This window comes from Cherax quadricarinatus, chromosome 47 (assembly GCF_038502225.1).
Source record: "Cherax quadricarinatus isolate ZL_2023a chromosome 47, ASM3850222v1, whole genome shotgun sequence".
NCBI classification, from domain to species: Eukaryota; Metazoa; Arthropoda; class Malacostraca; order Decapoda; family Parastacidae; genus Cherax; species Cherax quadricarinatus.
Window position 1 is genome coordinate 17,342,802 of NC_091338.1, and position 22,193 is coordinate 17,364,994.

General features: G+C 41.8%; 1 protein-coding gene across 11 annotated transcripts in view; it reads left to right on the forward strand.

Annotated features, from left to right (window-relative positions):
• LOC128696512 (double-stranded RNA-specific editase 1) overlaps positions 1-21,733 on the forward strand; it is a 70,105-nt gene extending 48,372 nt beyond the window's left edge. For 7 of the 11 annotated variants that reach the window (XM_070094727.1, XM_070094729.1, XM_070094732.1 and 4 more), the window contains 4 exons: positions 13,101-13,356; positions 17,348-17,502; positions 17,663-17,858; positions 21,090-21,733. In XM_070094727.1, the coding sequence (XP_069950828.1) occupies positions 13,101-13,356; positions 17,348-17,502; positions 17,663-17,858; positions 21,090-21,181 (699 nt within the window). In that variant the 3' untranslated portion in view covers positions 21,182-21,733. Of the gene's footprint in view, positions 1-13,100; positions 13,357-17,347; positions 17,503-17,662; positions 17,859-21,089 lie in introns of those variants that run through there. The other 4 variants (XM_070094730.1, XM_070094738.1, XM_070094731.1 and 1 more) reach the window with 3 other exon arrangements.
• The last annotated feature ends 460 nt before the right edge of the window (positions 21,734-22,193 follow it).

A 22,193-nucleotide genomic window follows, 5' to 3' on the forward strand; every position in this document is an offset into this window, starting at 1 on the left:
TACAGATTCCTGATATTTTCTTCATCGCCAATCATGGCCTATTTACAGTGGAATATCCGCGGCCTCAGGGGTAATCGGGGTGAGCTTCAGATGTTGCTTTCCAGGTTTTCCCCTGTTGGTGCTTGCTTACAAGAACCAAAATTACACTCGGCTGTTTTCCAACCTATCTCAGGCTATAATTTATTGTATTCTTCGGATCCTTTCTCAGATGGGACCTTTAATGAAAGTGCCCTTCTTCTACGCAATGATATTCCGTACTGTCAACTATTTGTCCATACCTCGCTGCATTACACTGCAGCCCGTATCCACTTGAATAAGTGGTTTACAATATGTTCTTTATATCTCTCTCCTTCTCGAGCATTTTCTATCCCAGACTTTGCCTTTCTTGTTTCATCCTTACCACCACCACTTCTGTTACTTGGTGATTTTAATGCCCACCATTTCCTCTGGGGGGGGTCTCATTGTGACTCACGTGGCATTCAGTTGGAGACTTTTCTTGCCTCTCACCCCCTCCATGTTTTAAATACGGGTACTCCCACCCATTTTGATCCTCGTACTCATACTCTCTCTTGCATCGATCTATCAGTCTGCTCTTCCTCCACTGCACTAGACTTCACCTGGTCTGTTCTACCAGACTTACATGACAGCGATCATTTTCCGATCATTCTTACTTCTCCTTCCTATTCACCACCTTCCCGTAGCCCTCGCTGGCAATTTGATCGGGCAAATTGGGATCTTTACTCACACCTCACTGCTTTTAGTGAGGTTCCTTCTTCATCCTCCATTGATGAGCTCCTACACATCTTCTCGACATCAGTTTATACCGCACCTTCTCATTCTATACCCCAAACCTCAGGCAGGCATTCTCAGAAGTGCGTGCCTTGGTGGTCTCCTGCTTGTGCTCGTGCAGTACGTTTGAAACGTGCTGCATGGGGCAGGTACCGGTACAATATAACCGCTGAGAGACTTGTTGATTTTAAGCAGAAGCGTGCGATCGCTCGCCGTGTCATCCGTGAAGCTAAACGCACTTGTTGGCGAGACTATGTTTCCACCATCACCTCTGCTTCTTCTATGAGTGCAGTCTGGAAAAAAGTGAGGAAATTGAGTGGTAAATACTCTCCTGACCCGGCTCCTGTTCTACGGGTCACTGGTGTTGATATAGCAAACCCTCTCGACGTTGCCATTGAACTTGGCACACATCTGGTCCGTATTTCCCGAGGGCTCCATCTATGCCCCTCGTTTCTTTCCTCAAAGTCTGCCAGAGAGTTAGTACCCTTGGACTTTTCTTCTCTCGGAGAAGAACAGTATAATGTGCCTTTTACACTTCAAGAACTGGAGGCAACGCTCTCAGCTTGCCGATCATCGGCAGCTGGGCCTGATGACATTCATATTCGTATGTTACAACATTTACATCGGTCAGCCCTTGTAGTCCTCTTACACCTCTTCAATCTTATTTGGGCACAAGGAGTTCTTCCCCAGCTGTGGAAATCTGCCATTGTTCTCCCTTTCCGCAAACCGGGTACTACAGGACATGATGCCTCCCACTATCGCCCCATCGCTCTTACAAGTGCAGTTTGCAAAGTGATGGAACGCCTCGTAAATCGACGTTTAATGTGGTATTTAGAGACTCACAACAGTCTCTCCGCTAGTCAATATGGCTTTCGTAAGGGTCGTTCTACCATAGACCCCTTACTACGCTTGGATACGTATGTTCGTAATGCCTTTGCGAATAATCACTCAGTTATTGCCATATTTTTTGACCTTGAGAAGGCATATGACACAACTTGGAGGTATAATATTTTGGCCCAGGCCCATTCCTTAGGCCTCCGAGGCAATCTACCATCCTTCCTTAAGAACTTTTTAACTGACAGACATTTCCGTGTTCGAGTCAATAATGTTCTTTCCCCGGACTTCGTCCAAGCTGAAGGTGTCCCTCAGGGATGTGTTCTAAGCACAACACTTTTTCTCCTTGCTATAAATGATTTGGCCTCTGTTCTTCCACCCAATATTTGGTCATCACTCTATGTTGATGACTTCGCTATTGCTTGTGCAGGCGCTGACTGTCACCTTATTGCAGTTTCTCTCCAGCATGCGGTCGACCGTGTTTCCACTTGGGCCACCACACATGGGTTTAAATTTTCAAGTACCAAAACTCACCAAATTACTTTCACTAGACGCTCTGTTATCTCCGATCATCCTTTGTATCTCTATGGCTCCCGTATCCCCGAACGTGATACAGTCAGGTTTCTAGGCCTTCTCTTTGACCGTCGGTTAACCTGGAAACCTCACATTACCTCTCTGAAGGCAACTTGTCACAGCCGGCTAAACCTTCTTAAAACCCTTGCTCATCTTTCCTGGGGAGCTGATCGTCGAACTCTGCTTCGCCTACATTCAGCCCTCGTTTTATCGAAACTCGATTATGGTGACCAGATTTATTCCGCGGCCTCTCCTGCTACTCTCTCTAGCCTTAACTCTATCCATCACCAAGGCTTACGTTTGTGCCTTGGTGCTTTTCGCTCTTCCCCTGTTGAGAGCCTCTATACAGAAGCAAATGTTCCATCCTTGTCTGATCGCCGTGATGCCCATTGCCTTCGTTACTATGTACGCTCTCACGATCTACACAATCCTTCCATTTATAGAATGGTCACCGATATTAGTAGACATTCTTTATTCGTTCGCCGCCCCTGTTTGCTCCGTCCCTTTTCTCTTCGCCTACTTTCACTCTTGTCTTCCCTTCAGTTACCACCTTTATATGTTCATGTAGCATCTCACTTTTCCCTACCCCCCTGGGAAGTTCCAGCTGTTCGGGTCTGTTCTTTCTCACTCCCTTGCTCGAAAGCTCAACTGCCTACGGTGGCTTCCCGCTCTCTTTTTCTTGATCACTTCCACTCTCATTCTCATGCCACCGCTGTGTACACAGATGGCTCTAAGTCTTCAGACGGCGTCGGATTCGCAGCAGTGTTTCCGGACAGCGTCGTACGAGGGCATTTACTATCTTCAGCTAGCATTTTTACTGCTGAACTGTATGCCATTCTTGCAGCACTTATTCGTATCACATCTATGCCTGTGTCATCATTTGTAGTAGTCTCAGACTCCCTTAGTGCTCTACAGGCTATACGAAAATTTGATACATCTCATCCCCTAGTTCTCCGTATCCAACTTTGGCTACGCCGTATCTCTACCAAACATAAAGATATTGTTTTTTGTTGGGTCCCTGGTCATGTCGACGTACAGGGCAATGAACAGGCAGACACTGCTGCGCGGTCAGCAGTATATGACCTACCAATTTCCTATCGAGGTGTTCCATTTCTGGACTATTTTGCTGCAATAGCTACCCACCTTCGCACCCGTTGGCAACAACGTTGGTCAACTCTGCTCGGTAACAAACTTCATTCTATTAAACCGAGCATAGGTTACTGGCCGTCTTCTTGTCATCAGTGCCGAGGTTGGGAGACCACTCTCTCCCGCCTTCGCATTGGCCACACTCGTCTTACTCATGGGTATCTCATGGAGAGGCACCCTGTTCCTCTCTGTGAGCAGTGTCAAGTTCCAGTATCGATTAGCCACATTCTGTTAGACTGCCCTCTCTATCAACGAGCACGCAGAATTTACCTCCAACGTCGTCTTCGTTCTCCTACTCTCTCTTTACCTTCCCTTCTTGCTGATGGACCCTCCTTTAATCCTGACTCTCTCATTGACTTCTTGACAACGACTGATTTACTCCACAAACTCTGATGATACTTTTCGCACTCCCCTCAGCCCTTTCTGGTTCAGTCTCTTGCTGCCCTTTACCCTTTCACCATCCACTGCCCCGCTGTTATCCGTAACCTGTTGCTCATCCATCTCCCTTTTGCCACCTGATGCCCTCGCTTCCTTCCTGCCCTGCAGCGCTGTATAGTCCTTGTGGCTTAGCGCTTCTTTTTGATTATAATAATAATTGTGGCATAAAAGCTTGTTTCACGCTGTCCTCAAAGTGGATCCAAGTGTGGTATTTTGACAATATTGGCCTTGTACATAACAGTAAGGCCACCCACATCCCTCCTATGTTGAAGGCTCTGCTGAAATGACAGATCTATCCAGGATGGGTCCAGGCGAGAGATGAGACGTCTTGCTCTGTTCTCTACTCTGTCAAGCAGTCGCAGATGAGAGGGGGGGCAGGCAAACCAAGAAAGTGGAGCATACTCAAGGTGCAAGCGTACTTGTGCCTCGTACAGGATCTTGCAACCCCTACTGTCAAGCAGATGGGAGATACGGCGAAGTGCTGTAAGCTTCCTGGCTGCCTTGTTTGCAAGATTTACAACATGGTTCTTCATGGTTAGTTTGGAGTCAAATTTCACCCCAAGGATATCAACTTCTTCTCCAGGTGCCAACATCCTCCCATTCATCCTTACTACTGCACCAGCATTACCATCATGGTGCCTAGAGACGATCATCATTTGCGTTTTCTCAGGTGCAAATGTTACTTGCCATCTATTTCCCCAAGCTGATATAGCTCTCAGCTGGTGATTGATGTAGCTTAGAGCAGCTGGCATTTCTTCTCTTGGATAAGTGAATGTCAGTGTACAGTCGTCTGCATATGCATGTGATTCTGGGATGAGATGAAGAAGGTCGTTGAAGTAGACATTCCATAACAGTGGACCCAGCACACTTCCTTGTGGAACGCTTGCCCCAATAGGATGTCTTGCTGATTCCGTTCCATTGAGAACTACACTTAGAGATCTACCATGAAGGTAATCACTGAGGAGACATAGCGTAGAGCCTGCAATTCCCAGTGCTTGAAGTTTTGCTAAGAGGCCCTGGTGCCACACCCGGTCGAAAGCGCCAGCAATGTCCAGTGCTACCACACAGCTGACTTTGGATTCATCCAGTGACTGGTGCCACTTAGTGGAGAGGTTTAACAACAGATCAGCAGCAGAGTAACCTTTCCTGAAGCCATATTGACGATCACAAAGTAGTGAGTGGTAGTCAGAAAACTGTCATTTGTCTTGAGATTATTGTCTCAAGGATCTTACCAGTGATTGACAGGAGTGACACTGGTCTGTAGTTGCTGATTTCTGCTCTGCTCTTCTTTTTGTGAACAGGGACTACATTTGCCTCTTTCCATAGAGAGGGCCATTTACACTGTACTAGGCAGTGCTGAAAGATGCGAGTTAGAGGTGCTGCTAGCTGGTCTGCACATCTTCTCAACAATCTTGGGCTCAACTTGTCTGGGCCCACAGCCTTTTCTTGGTCAAGTGATTTAGGTAGGAAATGCACCTCCTCCTGCCTTATTGTCACCACTGACAGTTTTGACACAGTTCTTGCAGCTAGCCAAGGAGGGTCCCTTGCTGGATCAGGAACTTGCATTTTGGTAGCAAAGTGTTCAGCAAAGAGGTCTGCCTTCTCTTGACTACTAGTAGAGGTGGTCTCATCCTGTCGATTTAGAGGTGGAATAAGTTCATCAGGCAGATAACCTTGTCTGTCCTTGACCAGGGACCACCAGGTTTTGGAGCCTACCCTACCTGATGCTAACTTTCTTTTAGTGTCCACCTCCCATTTAGCAATGGCCCACTTTTGAACATCACCCATATGCCTACAGGCTTGCATGTGCAAGTTCCTGTTATAGGTGGTAGGATGTCTCTTATATCTTCACCATGCTTTGTACTTAGCAGTAGCAGCCTCTCTACAACGAAAGCCAAACCAAGGCTGATCTGTAGGCTTTGTCACATATTGCCGGTGAGGAATGTGTTCTTGTTGTAGATTAAGGATGTGTCCAGTGAAGGCTTTCACTTGGTTGTCAGCATCCCCTTGGAGAAGAGCATTCCAGTCGGTGGTGGCGAGCTCAGAGCAAAGGGCTGGCCAATTACCTCTTTCCCATAGCCAGGTTGTGCGTGTGGACTCCTCACCTCGTTCTGTTGGGATCTTAAGTGTGGTAAAAACAGCCTTGTGGTCAGACGATCCAACGTAGCCAAGGGGTTGACAAGTGACTATGCCTTCTGCCAGATCACTCACTACTGGGTCAAGGGAGGAGCCAGAGATATGAGTAGGGAAATCAACAAAGTTTCTCATGTCAAACACTGCAAGAAGGTCATCAAAGTCCCTCTGTATAAGGTGCTGGTTGAGGTCACCAACAATTATAATATGTTGACAGTTGTGTTGTAGCAGAAGGGAGTCAATATTTTCCATTAGGAAGTTGATACGGTCTGCATGTTGCCACTAAGGTCTGTACATTGCACATGCTAGTACAGAGGTACTAGTGTTTATACAGAGCTTGAAGAACATCATTTCAAGATGTGTAGGGGTGGCAACATCAATGTGCTGGGCATGAACACTTTTAGAGAAGCACACAGCAACACCACCTTGCCCTTGCCTGTCTCTTCTCATCCATGAGGTGTAGCCAGCAATTCTTGCAAAATTTTCTGGAGTCCTGTCATCCAAAAATGTTTCAACAACAGCTATCATGTCGGGACGTCGAGTGTTCACAAAACTATGTGTGAGCTCTCCAACATTAGTAATGAAACCTCTAATGTTGGCCGACAGGATGCTGATAGACTGGCTCCTCATGATGAAGTGGTCAGCTTGAGGTGGTGGGTGTGTAGGGAATGTAAGGTGCCTGCCCTTGAGAGAGGTAGGGTACTGAGGCAGCTGCAGGGATGTAGGTCTGTGGTCTTGTATAAGGCACAATCCCACCTGCTGGGCTGGGATAGGAGTAGCTAAGTGGGTGACGTGTGAGAGTGTTCACCAATTCAGAGATCCTGCTGGTTTGTTCTGAGAACAGGTCTCTAAACAGGTGGCCCTGTCTGTCAAGTTCCTTTTTCTTCCGACTCTGGTCCTCCTTATGTCCTTTCTTGTAGCAGTAATTACACCTGGTATCTCGCAGGCAGTTGTTGGCAGTGTGCCCCTTCCGGTGACAGTGAGAGCACAGTGCGCCTAGGTGCCTGGGAGGGTGGACTAGGATTTGTTGCACCTCCTGTGTTTTGCAGATTTGTCCTCAGATTCTGCCGCTGGAACTGTGTTAGTGGAGGGTGAGACGGCTGTAGATGTCTTCCTCCTCCATGTCCTCTGCCCCGTCCTCTACCAGTTCTGACAGATGTGTCCCTGCTGTTCATACTTCGGCACAGTAGGTGATCAGGTGCAGTGATAGTTCCCTGATCATTAACTGCACCGTTCTCTGGTGGAGAAACTCCTGGCTCAGAACTTGCTGACGAAGCACTGCTACCAGATTCTAGAATAGTGTCGGCAGGTGTGCTGACAGATGTAGGATCAGAGATGGTATGTGCACTGTCAAGTAGACTGGCAGTGGCTGAAGCAGAGATGTCAGGTGTAGGAGAATTAACAGATCCAAGGCTTCCCTCGTTGCTGGGAAGAGGATTTGTTCCCTCTGTGGTGGTCAGAGGAATTGTGTTAGAATTCCCAAAGGTAGTGTTTTGAACTCTGTCAGTCTGTGGGACCTTAGCGATGACAGAATTCCACCAGTTGTTTACCCCTGAGTTAAGCTCAGTGTGGGACTTCCAGTCTTTGTCAATAGTGTCACCATCAGCTGAGCAGCTTATGTCACTTGATGCAGGCTTGCACTGGCCTTCTACAATAGCTTGTAGGTTATCTAATGATTTGAGGAGCTCATGAAGTGCTTCCCTGTGATGGATTATCTTAGCTGCAACTTTACAACACTGCCCAAGAGGGCAGTCTTGATCTTTGGACAGGAGTCCCTGAGGTAGGACTTCTGAACCTTCCTCCTGTAGCTCCAGGCTTGTATCCACACATATACCACAGGATTATGGATATCCTTAAATTTTCTGAAATTTTCAACCTGGCTGCAACAAAATTCTTCTTCTGGAATGCAATCTGTGTGGCAGTAGTTGGAACAAGTAGGCTCCTTACATCTAAGAAGAATTTTGTCCCTTGTGGTATACCCACAAACCCTGCAGTAACTACTGGGACAATAGCCAGATAGCGTAGATGTTCTTGCTATTTTGCGGTGTGAAGTCATCCCAGAGGAGGCTTGTAGGTTTGAAGTTCACAGAAGAGAGGGTAGGTGGTGATGTCGTGGGTGGGGTGGAGTATCGTGGGTGGGGGTGTTTATAGCCGGGTGGGTAGTGAGGTAGTCTTTTTTTGATCTTGAAAAGGTTTATCACCAGTCATTACATTTTGTCCAAGTTCATTCTTTGAACCACCAGTGCAATTTATCACTTTTCCTTAAGGATTTCTTGTCAGACACCTCAGTCTGGGTTAACAAGCTTTTTTCCTGACTTCACCCTGACTAAAGGTGTCCCTCAAGGCTGTGCTTCTAGCTCTGCCCTCTTCCTTCTTATTAACTCAGTGTCCTTCACATAAATCTATGTTATCAGTGCCAGAGTCCATCAAGTAGATGTACGTCATGAGCTCAGCTCACTCAGATGAGCTGCAAGTGGTAAAATTTGTCGTTAGATATAAGAGGATGGGTCTTTGTGGCAAGTGTGCACAGTATAAAAAAAAAATCTTGCCTTGCATTGTGCATGATGAGAAGAGCAAAACTTTTAATTTTGTATCTGGTTTAATAGAGTCTGAGTGAGAAATGGTTTGGTGATACGTACTGACAAGATGTGGAAAAAGACACTTATGTACAGTTCAGGATTGAAGAAGTGAAATGTTTCCTTTAATGAGTGTCCTCAACTGTACATAAGCGTATTTTTTCAGAGCCTGAGGCTGTTTTGTTTTATTGGCTGTTTCTCAGTATCATTTGATAGAATGGAAGACATACTACTGAACTAGAGATAATTTTGGTTGGTTCCACGACTGAAAGTAAATTGAAATAGGGTTCAAAGTAGTGGAAATATTTAATTTTTGATTTTCCTGAGGATGGGTTCAGTGCCCCTGACAACCCCTGGTTTGTTTTATGGATTTTTACTAATCTGATTAAATTATTGGGACACTGTAAACTGTGACCAATCATTCCTGATTATATTTTATTATTTGACAAATCTTCAATTTATTTTTGTTTTTTAATTCAAATTGGAAGGCAAGTTGTCATCAGATTTTATACTTTTGGTGTCATTGCCTTCCAGAAAGGATTCTCTACCATGTGGACTTCGGGTAATTTTAATTTTGGGGGTCCTGAGAGTGAAGGGATTAATATACCTCTCTACATTCACCCTGCATCTTACTTTTCTCATTCTCTCTGGAAAGTCTCAATGATTCACATTTGTTCTTCCTTGCTTCCATGTGTGAGAGCTCACTTCATGCTCACGCTTTCTTGATCACTTCATTGCAGTGTACACTGATGGTTCTGACTCTATTGATGGTCTTGCGTATTTAATTTTAATGGCTGTCATCCACTTTGCTTTGATGTCTACCTTGCCATTGTAATTTTATCAGACTCTTAGAGCACATTACAAACTATCCAGAAATTTGACTCTATTTGTCAACTTTGGCTATGCCACATTTCTAGTAAACATAGACATCAGTTTTTGCTTGGCCTGTGGACACATCAGTTTATGTTAACGAACAAGCAAACTCAGCTGCTTAATCAGCTGTTTGAGACTTCCAATTTTCCATGGGTGTTCCTTGTTCAGATTATCCATCAGAGATCTCTTAACTCCACAACTGATGGAAACAATGTTGGTCCGAGATGATTCACAACAAATTATTTTGCCGAGCACGTTTAGGTTTCTTGTCTTCCCACTGCTGTCATGTTTCGGAGACTGCATTCTCCCATTTACATATTGGCAACACACGCCTTGTAGATGCCTCATGGAAAAATGCCTGGCATTGCTCAGTAGGGACTTTTTGGTTGCACTGTTAGTTTACCATATTAGATTGTCCAGCCTATCATCAGGCACGCAGAATTCACTTCCATTGTCTCTGCCGCTCCAGCACATTAATTAACCCTTTCAGGGTTTCGGCTGTACTAGTATGGCTTACGCACCAGGGTTTTTGACGTACTAGTACGCCTAAATTCTAGTGCCCTCAAATCTAGTGAGAGAAAGCTGGTAGGCTTACATATGAAAGAATGGGTCTGTGGTCAGTGCGCGTGGTATAAAAAAAAATCCTGCAGCACACAGTGCGTAATGAGAAAAAAAAAACTTTGACCGTGTTTTTGGATTAAAACAGCGACTTTGCACTGTATTTTCGTATGGTATTATTGTTGTATTCTAGTTTTCCTGGTCTCATTTTATAGAATGGAAGACATTACAGAAATTGAAATGATTTTGACTGGTTTTACAAAGAAAAGTACATACCTTGAAATTGAGCTCAAAGTAGCTGAAATGTTAGATTTTTACTGAAGTTCAAAAGTAAACAAATCATTCTATGCATCCAATACACGTCAACTGGTGTGTCTAATATTCTTTCACAAGTGCGCTGATATTATTTATACCATTTCTACACCAATGCAGTGGTCTGCATAACAGTAAATCTATTTTTCTGTGAGAATAAAAATTCAAAGTGGAAAGCAAAAGAATGTAAGAGGGGCACGGGGACGTGACTAATGAACAGAGGAAATGTTATTTTAGTGCCAGGAATGTCTTTCTCGTTTATTCTGGACCCTATTCGGAAATTGGCATCTTTTGAAATTTGTGTGAAATTGGCAAAATTGCTAAATTCTGACTACTATTGGATAGTTGAAATCGGTAAATGGGTGGTTTCTTGTACTCATTCTATAGAAAAAATGAAGTTCTAGCGAAATATTTATGATTTTTGTCGACAAGTACACTGGAATTGGCTGAAAATAGAGCTCAAAGTGGGCAAAATCGCTGTTGCGTAAACATCGTCGAGACCGCTAACTTTGTGAGAGCATAATTCCGTAAATTTTCCACCAAATTTCATACTTTTGGTGTCATTATGATCAGGAAAAGATTCTCTGTCTTTTCATAGAAATAATAATTTTTTTTTTTTTTTGAAATTTGGGCGACCATGAGAACAAGTCTCTGAGAGGGTCTGTCGACCCTGAAAGGGTTAACTACCTGACCTTCTTGCTGAAAGTTCAACCTTTGATGCAGATTCTTACTTTTTAATAGAAATTTATTTATTGCACCAATTGTGATTTTAGTTTTTTGCTTTCACTCTCCCCTACCCCCACTAACCTCCACTCGCACACACTTCTGCACCTCACTTCCTCGTCATTGTTGCATGTTTTTTTTTTTTCCCTGCATCCCTCCCTGCAGTGCTATATGGGCCCCTCGGGTTTAATGCTTAATTTTATATTATTTTTCTTCTCTTGCTTGTACAAGCAGAAGCTTTGGGAGATATTTATGTATTGTGCTGTAGATGGCTGTGAATCATTTTGTTATATTAACTGATGCAACTCATACATTTAGCTATACAGTTTTCTTCTTTGCTGGTGACAAGGAAGAATTTCATCATGCCTTAAATTCTTTGTTTCCTATTTGTTGATAGAGAAGTGTTTGGAGATGGTTATGTGACTTCTGAACATTAAATAGCTGTATGTTATCCATTTGGTCTCTCAGCTTGTGGTTGTGGGTCGGTCATCTATTAAGGCCACTACAGTATATGTCATCTTGTGCAGAGTCAGCAGTCGGCATTCCCCAGGCCATACAAATCTTTAACCTTTTCAGTGTTGGTCCTGTCGTATCACGGCTTTGAAACCAGTGTCAGTCCCGTAGTATGATGCCATGAGCTCAGCTCACTCAGATAGGCTGTGAGTGGTAAATTTTGGCATAGATATGAGAGAATGGGTCTATGCAGTAAGTGTGCACCATATAAAAAAATCCTGCAACACGCAGTGCATAATGAGAAAAAGAAATGCCTACAACCATGTTTTTGGTTTAAAACTATGATTTGCAGTGTATTTTCGTATGGTTTTTATGGTTGTATTGTCGGTTTCTTCATCTCTTTTGATAGAATGGAAGATTTATTACAGAATAGAGATTAGTTTCAGGACAAAGTAGCTTGAAATTGAGCTCATTATAGTGGAAATGTTAAATTTTTGCTGATATTCCAGTATTCCTCTGGACCAGAGGAAATATAATTTTTACCCTCCACTGACCCCTTGACAACATATAAACATTGCATATTTATGTGGTATGTAACGTGTTTCTTACATAATTTTGAAGAAAATATCATAGATGGATTAATGAAAATGTCTATATTAATGTAAAATAAGATATTTAATGTTTCCAAGAGTGAGTCACGAATGTATGAGCGGTCCAGGTGGACGTGTCTGGTACCGTCGATTTCCGAGCTGATGTACGAAACCCGGGGGGGAATTTCGCTGTAAGTGCTCGAAATCCGAATTGTACAATTTCCATACCGGCCAAAAACCCGGGGTCCACTGTGTTCATATTGGTGAGAGTCGTTGGTAAACAAGTACATCGCTAAGTGAGGAGAGGCTGTATAATGGAGGGATTTCGGTATACTTCTAGTATACTAAAGATTGATATGTTCTTAGACATTTTTACTCTTATAAATTTTACCATAACTTCATAAGTTTTTTGTTATGAATGTTTGAAAGTAAGTTAAAACAGTCATTATTGCTACTAGTGAGCGATTGAGAACCCCTCTCCTAGGCTTAGAATGGCACAGCTACATATCTCTTCTCATCTCACTGCTCTTGTGAAGTAGTTAGGGCTTTGTGAATGGTTACTCAGACTGGATGAGAAGAAATTACCCTGTTGGATAAAGGCTGTTAGCATTTTCATATGCCCTGGAAAGGGGCAAGCATTATTTGCCTGACAATGTATTAAAACTTAAGGTGTGCTGTGCAGATTTATGCTGCAATTTTTCAATCATATTATAAAAAATGTGTTGTTCAAATGCGTTTCATTACTGTGTGTACTGTATGTATGTTGTTGTATAATGTTATGCACTACATTTTTTTTTTTCAATGCATATGCCATTTCCCAACAAGGTATGGTGGTATGTTAGATAAAAATAGTTACGTATGCCTGAGTATGGACAAGTGTTTGTTTTTGGTTAGCTAGTCAGAAGCACTTCTTTTTTGGCCTAGTAAGTGTTACATATTTTTGGAAATAAAAAAATTGCAATATTGTATATTTATAAATAGTGATTTTATTTAATTTACATACTGTATATATTTTTGCCAGTATTCTATGATTTATGATGATAACTTCAAATATAAAATAATGTTTATAATATACTCATGTTTAAAAATTTTACCTTTGCAGATTGACTCTCAGAAGTACAGAGGTTTTGGATCATCTAAACAATTAGCAAAACAAGCCGCAGCTGAAGCAGCATTGATAAGCTTTGTTAAGCCACCAATTACTTCCAACTCTTCTGAAAGTCCAGAGGAGGATAAAACCCCATGGGCTACTCTTGCATCATTTGCTATATACAAGTTATTCAATGATTGGCGTGAGGGTAGAGTTGGCATGTGTCCTCCACCACCTGCCCAACCTTATGGTGCTGCAGTTCCCCCTGGTAAATTTTGTGTTAATACTGTTCACTTATTTTGTGGTTTTTCTAATTGACACATTTAGACACTGTATCCACTAAGTCAAGGACTTAACCAGTAAGGGACACCAACAGGTTCAGTCATCTGCAGGGTTGTATACATTTCCTTGCAATGATTGCAACCAAATATACTAAATATCCAGAGACCTCCAGATATAATAGGTATTTGTTCCTTGCACATAGTGCTCCTAGTGTGGTAGATGACTGTAGAATATTGGAACAGTGTCAGAGTATTTCAACCGAGACATGGTCTTCCGAGGACTGCAATTACTATGGCTTATTGATTTATTAATTTTGAGAGGATGTGGCTTTTCAACTAAGATGTTTGTATTTAATAGTTAACCTGCTGTGGTACACTTTTTAATATATCTTGTTGCCTCGTAGATGATGATTTAATATTTTAGAATATAATGTTCTCTAATGAGGTCTTTTAACCCTTCCACTATCCAGACCCCAGAAATTAATATTGCTCTGTGTCCACTTTTAAACAAAATTGTTTTTTCCTTCTGAAATTGTAGAGAATCTTTTTCTAAGGGTAATGACACCAAAAGTACTTGCCTTTCATGTTGAATTTATTATCACACAAATATAAGATTTACTCAGCTTCTTGGATAATAAAATACGACCAGGAATGATTGGTCTAAACATTTACGGCATTCCAATAATTAAATTCGACCTATGAAAAACTCATAAAACAGGCTGGGGAGTGTAGGGGTGCAGTATCCATCCTCGGTAAAACCTGCAAAAATAAAATATTTCTGCTACTTTGAGCCCAATTTCAAGCTACTTCCAGTCCTGAAACCAATCAAAATTATCCCTCTTTTAATAGTATGTCTTCCATTCTATTGAATGATACCAAGAAAGCTAATACAATTATAAAAACTGTCCTAGAAAACACCTCAAAGTTGCTATATTAAACCAAACATGCCTGGAGTTTCGCTCATGCCATCATGCACTGCATGAGGCAGGAGTTTTTTCTGCTGTGTACACTCACCATGTAGACCCATTCTTTCACATCTAGGCTAAAATTTACTTACAACTTACCTGAGTGAGCCGAGTTCATGGTGTAGAACTACATGAAGGACCCTGGCCTCAGTGATGTAGTTATATGCTACTGAAAGGGTTAAATCATTACCTATTATACTTATTTTTTTCCTTTCCAATCCCCCTTCCCCCAATTTAATTTTCTCCATCTTACCTCTTCCCAATCTTTCCTGTCTTGCCTCTTCCTTCCTGCCCATGTCACCCCTTCCTTCCCTCCTGCCCATGTCACCTCTTCCTTCCCTCCTGCCCATGTCACCTCTTCCTTTCTGCCTGCCTGTCTCACCTCTTCCTTCCCTCCTGTCTGTCTTGCCTCTTCCTTCCCTCCTGTCTGTCTTGCCTCTTCCTTCCCTCCTGTCTGTCTCACCTCTTCCTTCCCTCCTGCCTGTCTCACCTCTTCCTTCCCTCCTGCCTGTCTCACCTCTTCCTTCCCTCCTGCCTGTCTCACCTCTTCCTTCCCTCCTGCCTGTCTCACCTCTTCCTTCCCTCCTGCCTGTCTCACCTCTTCCTTCCCTCCTGCCTGTCTCACCTCTTCCTTCCCTCCTGCCTGTCTCACCTCTTCCTTCCCTCCTGCCTGTCTCACCTCTTCCTTCCCTCCTGCCTGTCTCACCTCTTCCTTCCCTCCTGCCTGTCTCACCTCTTCCTTCCCTCCTGCCTGTCTCACCTCTTCCTTCCCTCCTGCCTGTCTCACCTCTTCCTTCCCTCCTGCCTGTCTCACCTCTTCCTTCCCTCCTGCCTGTCTACCTCTTCCTTCCCTCCTGCCTGTCTACCTCTTCCTTCCCTCCTGCCTGTCTACCTCTTCCTTCCCTCCTGCCTGTCTACCTCTTCCTTCCCTCCTGCCTGTCTACCTCTTCCTTCCCTCCTGCCTGTCTACCTCTTCCTTCCCTCCTGCCTGTCTACCTCTTCCTTCCCTCCTGCCTGTCTCACCTCTTCCTTCCCTCCTGCCTGTCTCGCCTCTTCCTTCTCTCCCTGTCTGTCTCGCCTCTTCCTTCTCTCCCTGTCTGTCTCGCCTCTTCCTTCTCTCCCTGTCTGTCTCGCCTCTTCCTTCCCTCCTGTCTGTCTCGCCTCTTCCTTCCCTCCTGCCTGTCTCGCCTCTTCCTTCCCTCCTGCCTGTCTCGCCTCTTCCTTCCCTCCTGCCTGTCTCGCCTCTTCCTTCCCTCCTGCCTGTCTCGCCTCTTCCTTCCCTCCTGCCTGTCTCGCCTCTTCCTTCCCTCCTGCCTGTCTCGCCTCTTCCTTCCCTCCTGCCTGTCTACCTCTTCCTTCCCTCCTGCCTGTCTACCTCTTCCTTCCCTCCTGCCTGTCTACCTCTTCCTTCCCTCCTGCCTGTCTCACCTCTTCCTTCCCTCCTGCCTGTCTCGCCTCTTCCTTCTCTCCCTGTCTCTCGCCTCTTCCTTCTCTCCCTGTCTGTCTCGCCTCTTCCTTCTCTCCCTGTCTGTCTCGCCTCTTCCTTCTCTCCCTGTCTGTCTCGCCTCTTCCTTCTCTCCCTGTCTGTCTCGCCTCTTCCTTCTCTCCCTGTCTGTCTCGCCTCTTCCTTCTCTCCCTGTCTCTCACCTCTTCCTTCCCTCCTGCCTGTCTCACCTCTTCCTTCCCTCCTGCCTGTCTCACCTCTTCCTTCCCTCCTGCCTGTCTCTCACCTCTTCCTTCTCTCCCTGTCTGTCTCGCCTCTTCCTTCTCTCCCTGTCTGTCTCACCTCTTCCTTCTCTCCCTGTCTGTCTCACCTCTTCCTTCCCTCCTGCCTGTATCACCTCTTCCTTCTCTCCCTGTCTCTCACCTCTTCCTTCTCTCCCTGTCTGTCTCACCTCTTCCTTCCCTCCTGCCTGTCTCACCTCTTCCTTCCCTCCTGCCTGTCTCACCTCTTCCTTCCCTCCTGCCTGTCTCACCTCTTCCCTTCTATGTCCCTCCTCTCCTCTCTCCTTCCTGTCATTTATCTCTTATGTTTTCTCCTTTCCTCCCTCTGTCCCCTTTCCTTCACTCCCTCCTGCCCTCTTGTGTCCCCCTACTCTCCTCTCCTTTGCCCCTCCCTCTCTCATCTCTCCCTTCCCTATTCATACTTTTCCTCTCCTCTCTTCCCTGTATTTCACTTTGCTTCCTCATGCATATTTCTTTACTCCACATCCTTTTCTTTTCTCTGCATCCTTGTCTCATTTCACTTTATCTTTTTCTCTCTCCTCATTTTTTCTTCCCTTTTTTATCCCTTTCATATTTTCATCACTATCCTCTGCTCTTCTTTTCTCGATTTCCTCTCCTTACCCCCACTTTTCCTTTTTCTCTCACTTTATTATCTTCCTCTTTCCCTTCTCTTTATAATTCCTTTGTTTTCTGTTAAGCTCTTCCACCTTTTTCTTCTCTCTCTCATATTTATCCTAATTCTTCCTCTCCCTCCTAGGGACTTTTTTCTTTCTTTGTATCAGTTACCCTGTCCTTTCCTCATTCTTCCTTCCTTCCTATCTTCAGCTCTATCCATGCTTTAGTGTTTCAGGTCTTTTCTTGGACCCACCAGCAAGACCATGTTACATTCTCGGTGTAGGGGGGAGTACGGGTCATCAAGGTTGAGTACAATAGTACTTTTGGCATTACTACACACTTAGTAAGGAAGAAGGAAGGTGTATACAAAAGGTCTCATTTGGAATTTTATGATGTCCTGCTAGGAATTTGGTTGCACTCTGGAAACTAGCACACTAGATTTGAAATAAACACTGTCTCAGCAAGAATGAAATATGGGACTGTTAGGTTGCTAGGCTGGTACAGTGACCACTTCTCCACCATACATGTTTGTTTCTGCTATTACTTATTACTTTATTTCATACTGGAACTTAACATAATTCAAAATTTGCTTCCAAATACATACAGTTCTTCAGTAATTGTATATTGAATAATAGACAGATTTGCCTAATTGTTCTGTTTTTGTGGGAACTAGCTGCTTCTCACTTTGCAGGATTTCAAGCATTCTTAAATCAGTCTGAGGGAACAAATGCAGTTAAGGAAGAATTCCCACAAGCTGCAGCATTTACTGAAGCAATATGTGCTCATCTAGGAGGCCGTGCTCCCAACACTCCTGCCACTGATGGACGAGTAAGATATTTGTGCTTGTATTGCAATACATCATTTGATCATACTAATGTAGCCATTGAGTAACATAATAGATATTTATTTTCTGACGATTAAGATGTTTCTCATCGAAATCGGAATATTCTGTTTTGACTAGTTAAAAATATTCAGTTTTTGTTTTCAGCCAGACACAGCAGAGCCTTTGAAGGTGCCAAATCCAGCTAAGCAGGTTCCTGAAAATGCAGGTGCCATGCATCCAGTCATGGTTTTACATCAAATGAAACCTGGAGTTCAGTACACTGTTTCTCAGACGATGCATGACAGCAAACCTTTCTTTAGTGTTACAGCTGACATTGATGGAAAGGTGTTCACTGGGGAAGGTAGGAGAAATGGCTTTAAAAATTTTAGTAATTAAGGTATTTATAAACAAACTAAGGTGTCTCTTATGATAAAATGTTTGCTTATTTGTGCTGCATAATTAGATGCATGATAGTTTGAAATCACCCCAAAACATTAACCTTTATGTACAGTGATTGCCATGATTGCATTATATTTGGTGGGAGGTGTGAATTTGTCTTTTTTTTTTTATAGTGTATATATAATCATAATCATTTATTTAATATATTTTTCCTGAAAATACATTAGTATTACAAAGTTTTCTTACATGGAAAAGCTCATAATTATGCAAAGCATTTTAGGCAAACTGACTAGGAGTAATAATTTTAACACTGGCCATCTGCCACCAAGGTAGGTGATGCAGAAAAGAGGAAACATCACCCATTCAATTGATTGACACAGTTCAGATGGCCCTCCAAATTGCAACATCCTTACCTCTCCTTCAGGGTCTATACCCTATACAACTCAGTATTGATTTGAGTTGTTGGGTGGTATTTGATAGGTCATTAATATAAAATGGAATAGGGAGGGGTGCAGAATAGTGCTTTGGGGAACATCAGTATACAGTATATTGAGAGTAAATGCTGATTTGTTTGTCTCCTACTTAAGTAGGATTTACTATAGTAGGAGTAGCCTGTTGAATTTATTATGTCTCAGTTTTTAGAGGAGGTTGGGGTAAATAGTGTTGAAGGTTATTAGCTAGTCGAATATGCCAAGTGGATATTTGTTCTTGTCAATTTCTGTATAGATTGTCCCATATTTTTATTGCATTTGTACTAGCATGGAGATAATTTTTTACTTGATTATATATGGAAAAATATATATAGCATTTTTTCATATTTGACAGTATTGGTTGATTTGCAATTGATGTTAGTTGTTTGTTGGAGTTATCACCTTTATGGATTGGGAGTTACTAGTTGTTTTGAATATCTGTACAAGTTTCCGAGTCAAATCATGTATTGAAAGGAATTGCACTGGCTGCTGAAAACAGTTGTGATGCCTTGTATATAATGATGTTTGATTTATTGCTTTCTGTACATTGAGTGATTTTTATTATGGAGGGTACTTGTGATTGGTAATAAGTATGAGGAATTAGGTTGGTTGCCAGTAACAAAACTCATTATGGAGTTTGACTTTGAAGGATGTCACATGGTAGTTTGGTGTAAATTGGAACACTTCCATTCATTAGCAGGATGAGAGGCCAAGAGTGTGTGTGAATTATTTGTCGTGAGTGTTAAGTTTCTTGTTTTGGGATTGGTTTGTTTCTAGAATTTGGAATAGGGTTTTTCTTTAGTTGCATTTAAAGTTAGAATGATATATCTCTCTGGATCTTTCAGGTAGGCTAGTAAGTGTTAGATCTGAATGTGCCTGCAGTTATCTCTGAATTGTTTTACATTTTTGTTGTAATTTGTTTAACCTGTTAACTGTTACCTACTTGGAGAATTGGAAATTTCATAGACAGGACTCACAGCAGTGGTTTTAAGTTGGAAAAATTCAGATTCAGGAAGGATATAGGAAAGCACCGGTTTGGTAATAGTTATAAATGAGTGGAACAAACTCTCGAGTACCGTCATAGAAGCTAAGATGATGTGTAGTTTTAAAAATAGGTTGGATAAATACATGAGTGAGTGTGGGTGGGTGTGAGTTGGACCCTGACTATCTTGTGCTACTAGGTCAAATGCTGTGCTCCTTCCTTAAGTGAATGTGACTGACCTGACTAGGTTAAGGCATTGGCTTAAGGGAGTGGGAGAATTGGACCTGGCTCACATGGGCCAGTAGGCCTGTTGCAGTGGCATTTCATGAACACTAGATTTTATTTTGTGTTAAGGTGGCAAAATTAACACTATCATTTTACAATTTATTAATGCCAAATTATGATTGCTTTTCAGTTTTTTATTATTTTTAATATTTAATACTATGTATGCTAGTTTAGGAAATGCATAACTTGACATTGCTGCACTTAGAATGTACAGGATAAATTGGTTACTAAAAGTATTATTCAGAAGGCTGAAGAGGGGTTGTTGAGATGGTTGGGTCATTTAGAGGATGGAGCAATATAGAATGACCTAGAGGGTTTATAAATTTGTAGTGGAGGGGAGGACAGGTAGGGGTCATCCTAGGAAAGGATGGAGGGAGGGGTAAAAGAGGTTTTGTGTGCAAGGGACCTGGACATTCAGCAGACATGTGTGAGCATGTTAGATAGGAGTGAATGGAGACTAATGGTTTTTGGGACCTGATGAGCTGTTGGAGTGTGAGCAAGGTAATATTTTGTTAAGGGATTCAGGGAAACTGGTTAGGAAGACTTAACTCCTGGAGGTGGGAAGTACAATGCCTGCACTTTAAAAAACTGTGATATCTGGGCACCTCTGCAAAGACGGTGATTGTGTAAATGATGGTGAAAGTATTTTTCTTTATTGGGTTGCCCTTCTTTGGTGGGAGATGGCTAGCATGTTAAAAAAAAAAAAGTACACTTTATATACTGTATTTGGAATTCTCTCAAATTAGGAATCTGAATTCCTTAATTTGGAAATTATATTGCCAAATATTGGAATTTTTTGAAACTGAGTAAAGATTACCTAATTTTATTTAGGAGCATACTACTAGTGAGATAATTCTTATTTTTTTTCAAATAATGGTGTTACTAAAACTTCTTTTGGAACACAATCATCTTTCAAGATTTGTGGAAGGCTTATGTTCCTAGAGGTCCCCTGAAAATAAAATGCCACTAATAATTCAAAGTTAAGTCTGTACAACAAATTTGTTTTTCACATTTAGGTTCATTTTGTTTCAGACTTTATTTTTCAAGTGTATCACTCAACTGGTTAATGTTAACATTCAGAAAGAACATTGGTCAAAATAAATAAGAAGTTTAATGCTGGAAAGCCATTGAACCAGAGAAATGTTAGATAATTGATTTTATTCTTTGGTTGCTCATCAGTAAAAACTTTGAATAATCAAAACTTGTAAATAATTAAGCCTGCAGTTTTCAAGAATGGCTGTACTTAAGAAAAAAATTCAATTTTGTAATTAGTCTCCTCCTCCCCACATATATTAGTCTGAATAAGAGAGATTACTGTGATATAAGGTGTTGGGGTATGTTATGCATAAACCATTACATCTTTGATGATGGTGACTAGGATAAGAATTTGATGTACTGTAATTGTGTTAAGTATTTAGTACAATTATCATTTTTTCAATTAATTTAATTTTTTCAGGACCCAATGTGAAAAAGGCAAAATTCTTCTTGGCCAAAGAAGCAGTCTTAGGGTTATTTGGTATAGCATCCACATTTGAATCTCCAGCTTAATGTGGTAACTTGGCTATAGTTGATGGTTTCCTTCTGCAGTTCTCGGTATAAAATATGACTACCAAGGTTATTGATAATTGTGAAGCAGTTGTATCTTTAGAGAATCTCAAGTGTAGTACTTGTCCTCCACCCCTACCACCTCATGCCTATTGTAAATCCTTCTAAACTTTGACTTGAAATTATAATAAATCTTTAAAAATGAATAAAGTCGATCAGTATTGTTACTCTACATGTTTATATCAATGTTTGGAAATACTAATATGAGGTATAAATTAAATTCGTTGATTAGCATGCCAAGACAGTTCATAAATTTAGTTTGTGATGTTATTTACTGGAATGAAATTACATGTTCCTTTTGTATTTTTGAGAGAAGGAAATTGGTTTATTTCACAAATTTTGTTTAATTCATATTAGAGGTGTTTTGATTTAGTTAAAATATTCTCAAATTAATATGACTTTGTAATATAGAATATAACATTCTAATTGATGTAGTTTATGTATCATGTTTCAAAAGTATGGAAAAGCTAGAAAATAAAGTAAGTCAAGAATAAATCTTAAACAACTTACTTTCCTTATCAAATAAAACCAAAGACACTGGCAAAGAACATAAGAATGGAGAAGCAGTGCAGTAGCCCTGCTGGCTCATGCTAGGCAGATTTTCAGATCCACTCCTCCTCAATCATATTTATCTTTCCTATTTTAAAAGTGACCCCAAATATATTTAACTAAGTATTTGTTAGCTTTTGCCATTTGCTCATTTTATAAATGCTTTTGGTTTAGCACTTAAGTTTTGATTAACAATAATAACATAGAAGCTTTGAACATTTTATTTTAAATTTTAAATATTCCTTAAAGTTTGTAAATGACCACCTGGATGATACTAAGATAAATATGTCACCTCATACTATACTATGGAGAGCTTCATGATTGTGCTACACTTATTTACATAAAAGTAATAGCCTTTTTTTTTTCTTCATTGGCTCTCTTCAACCAAGACAGGATGACCTAAAAA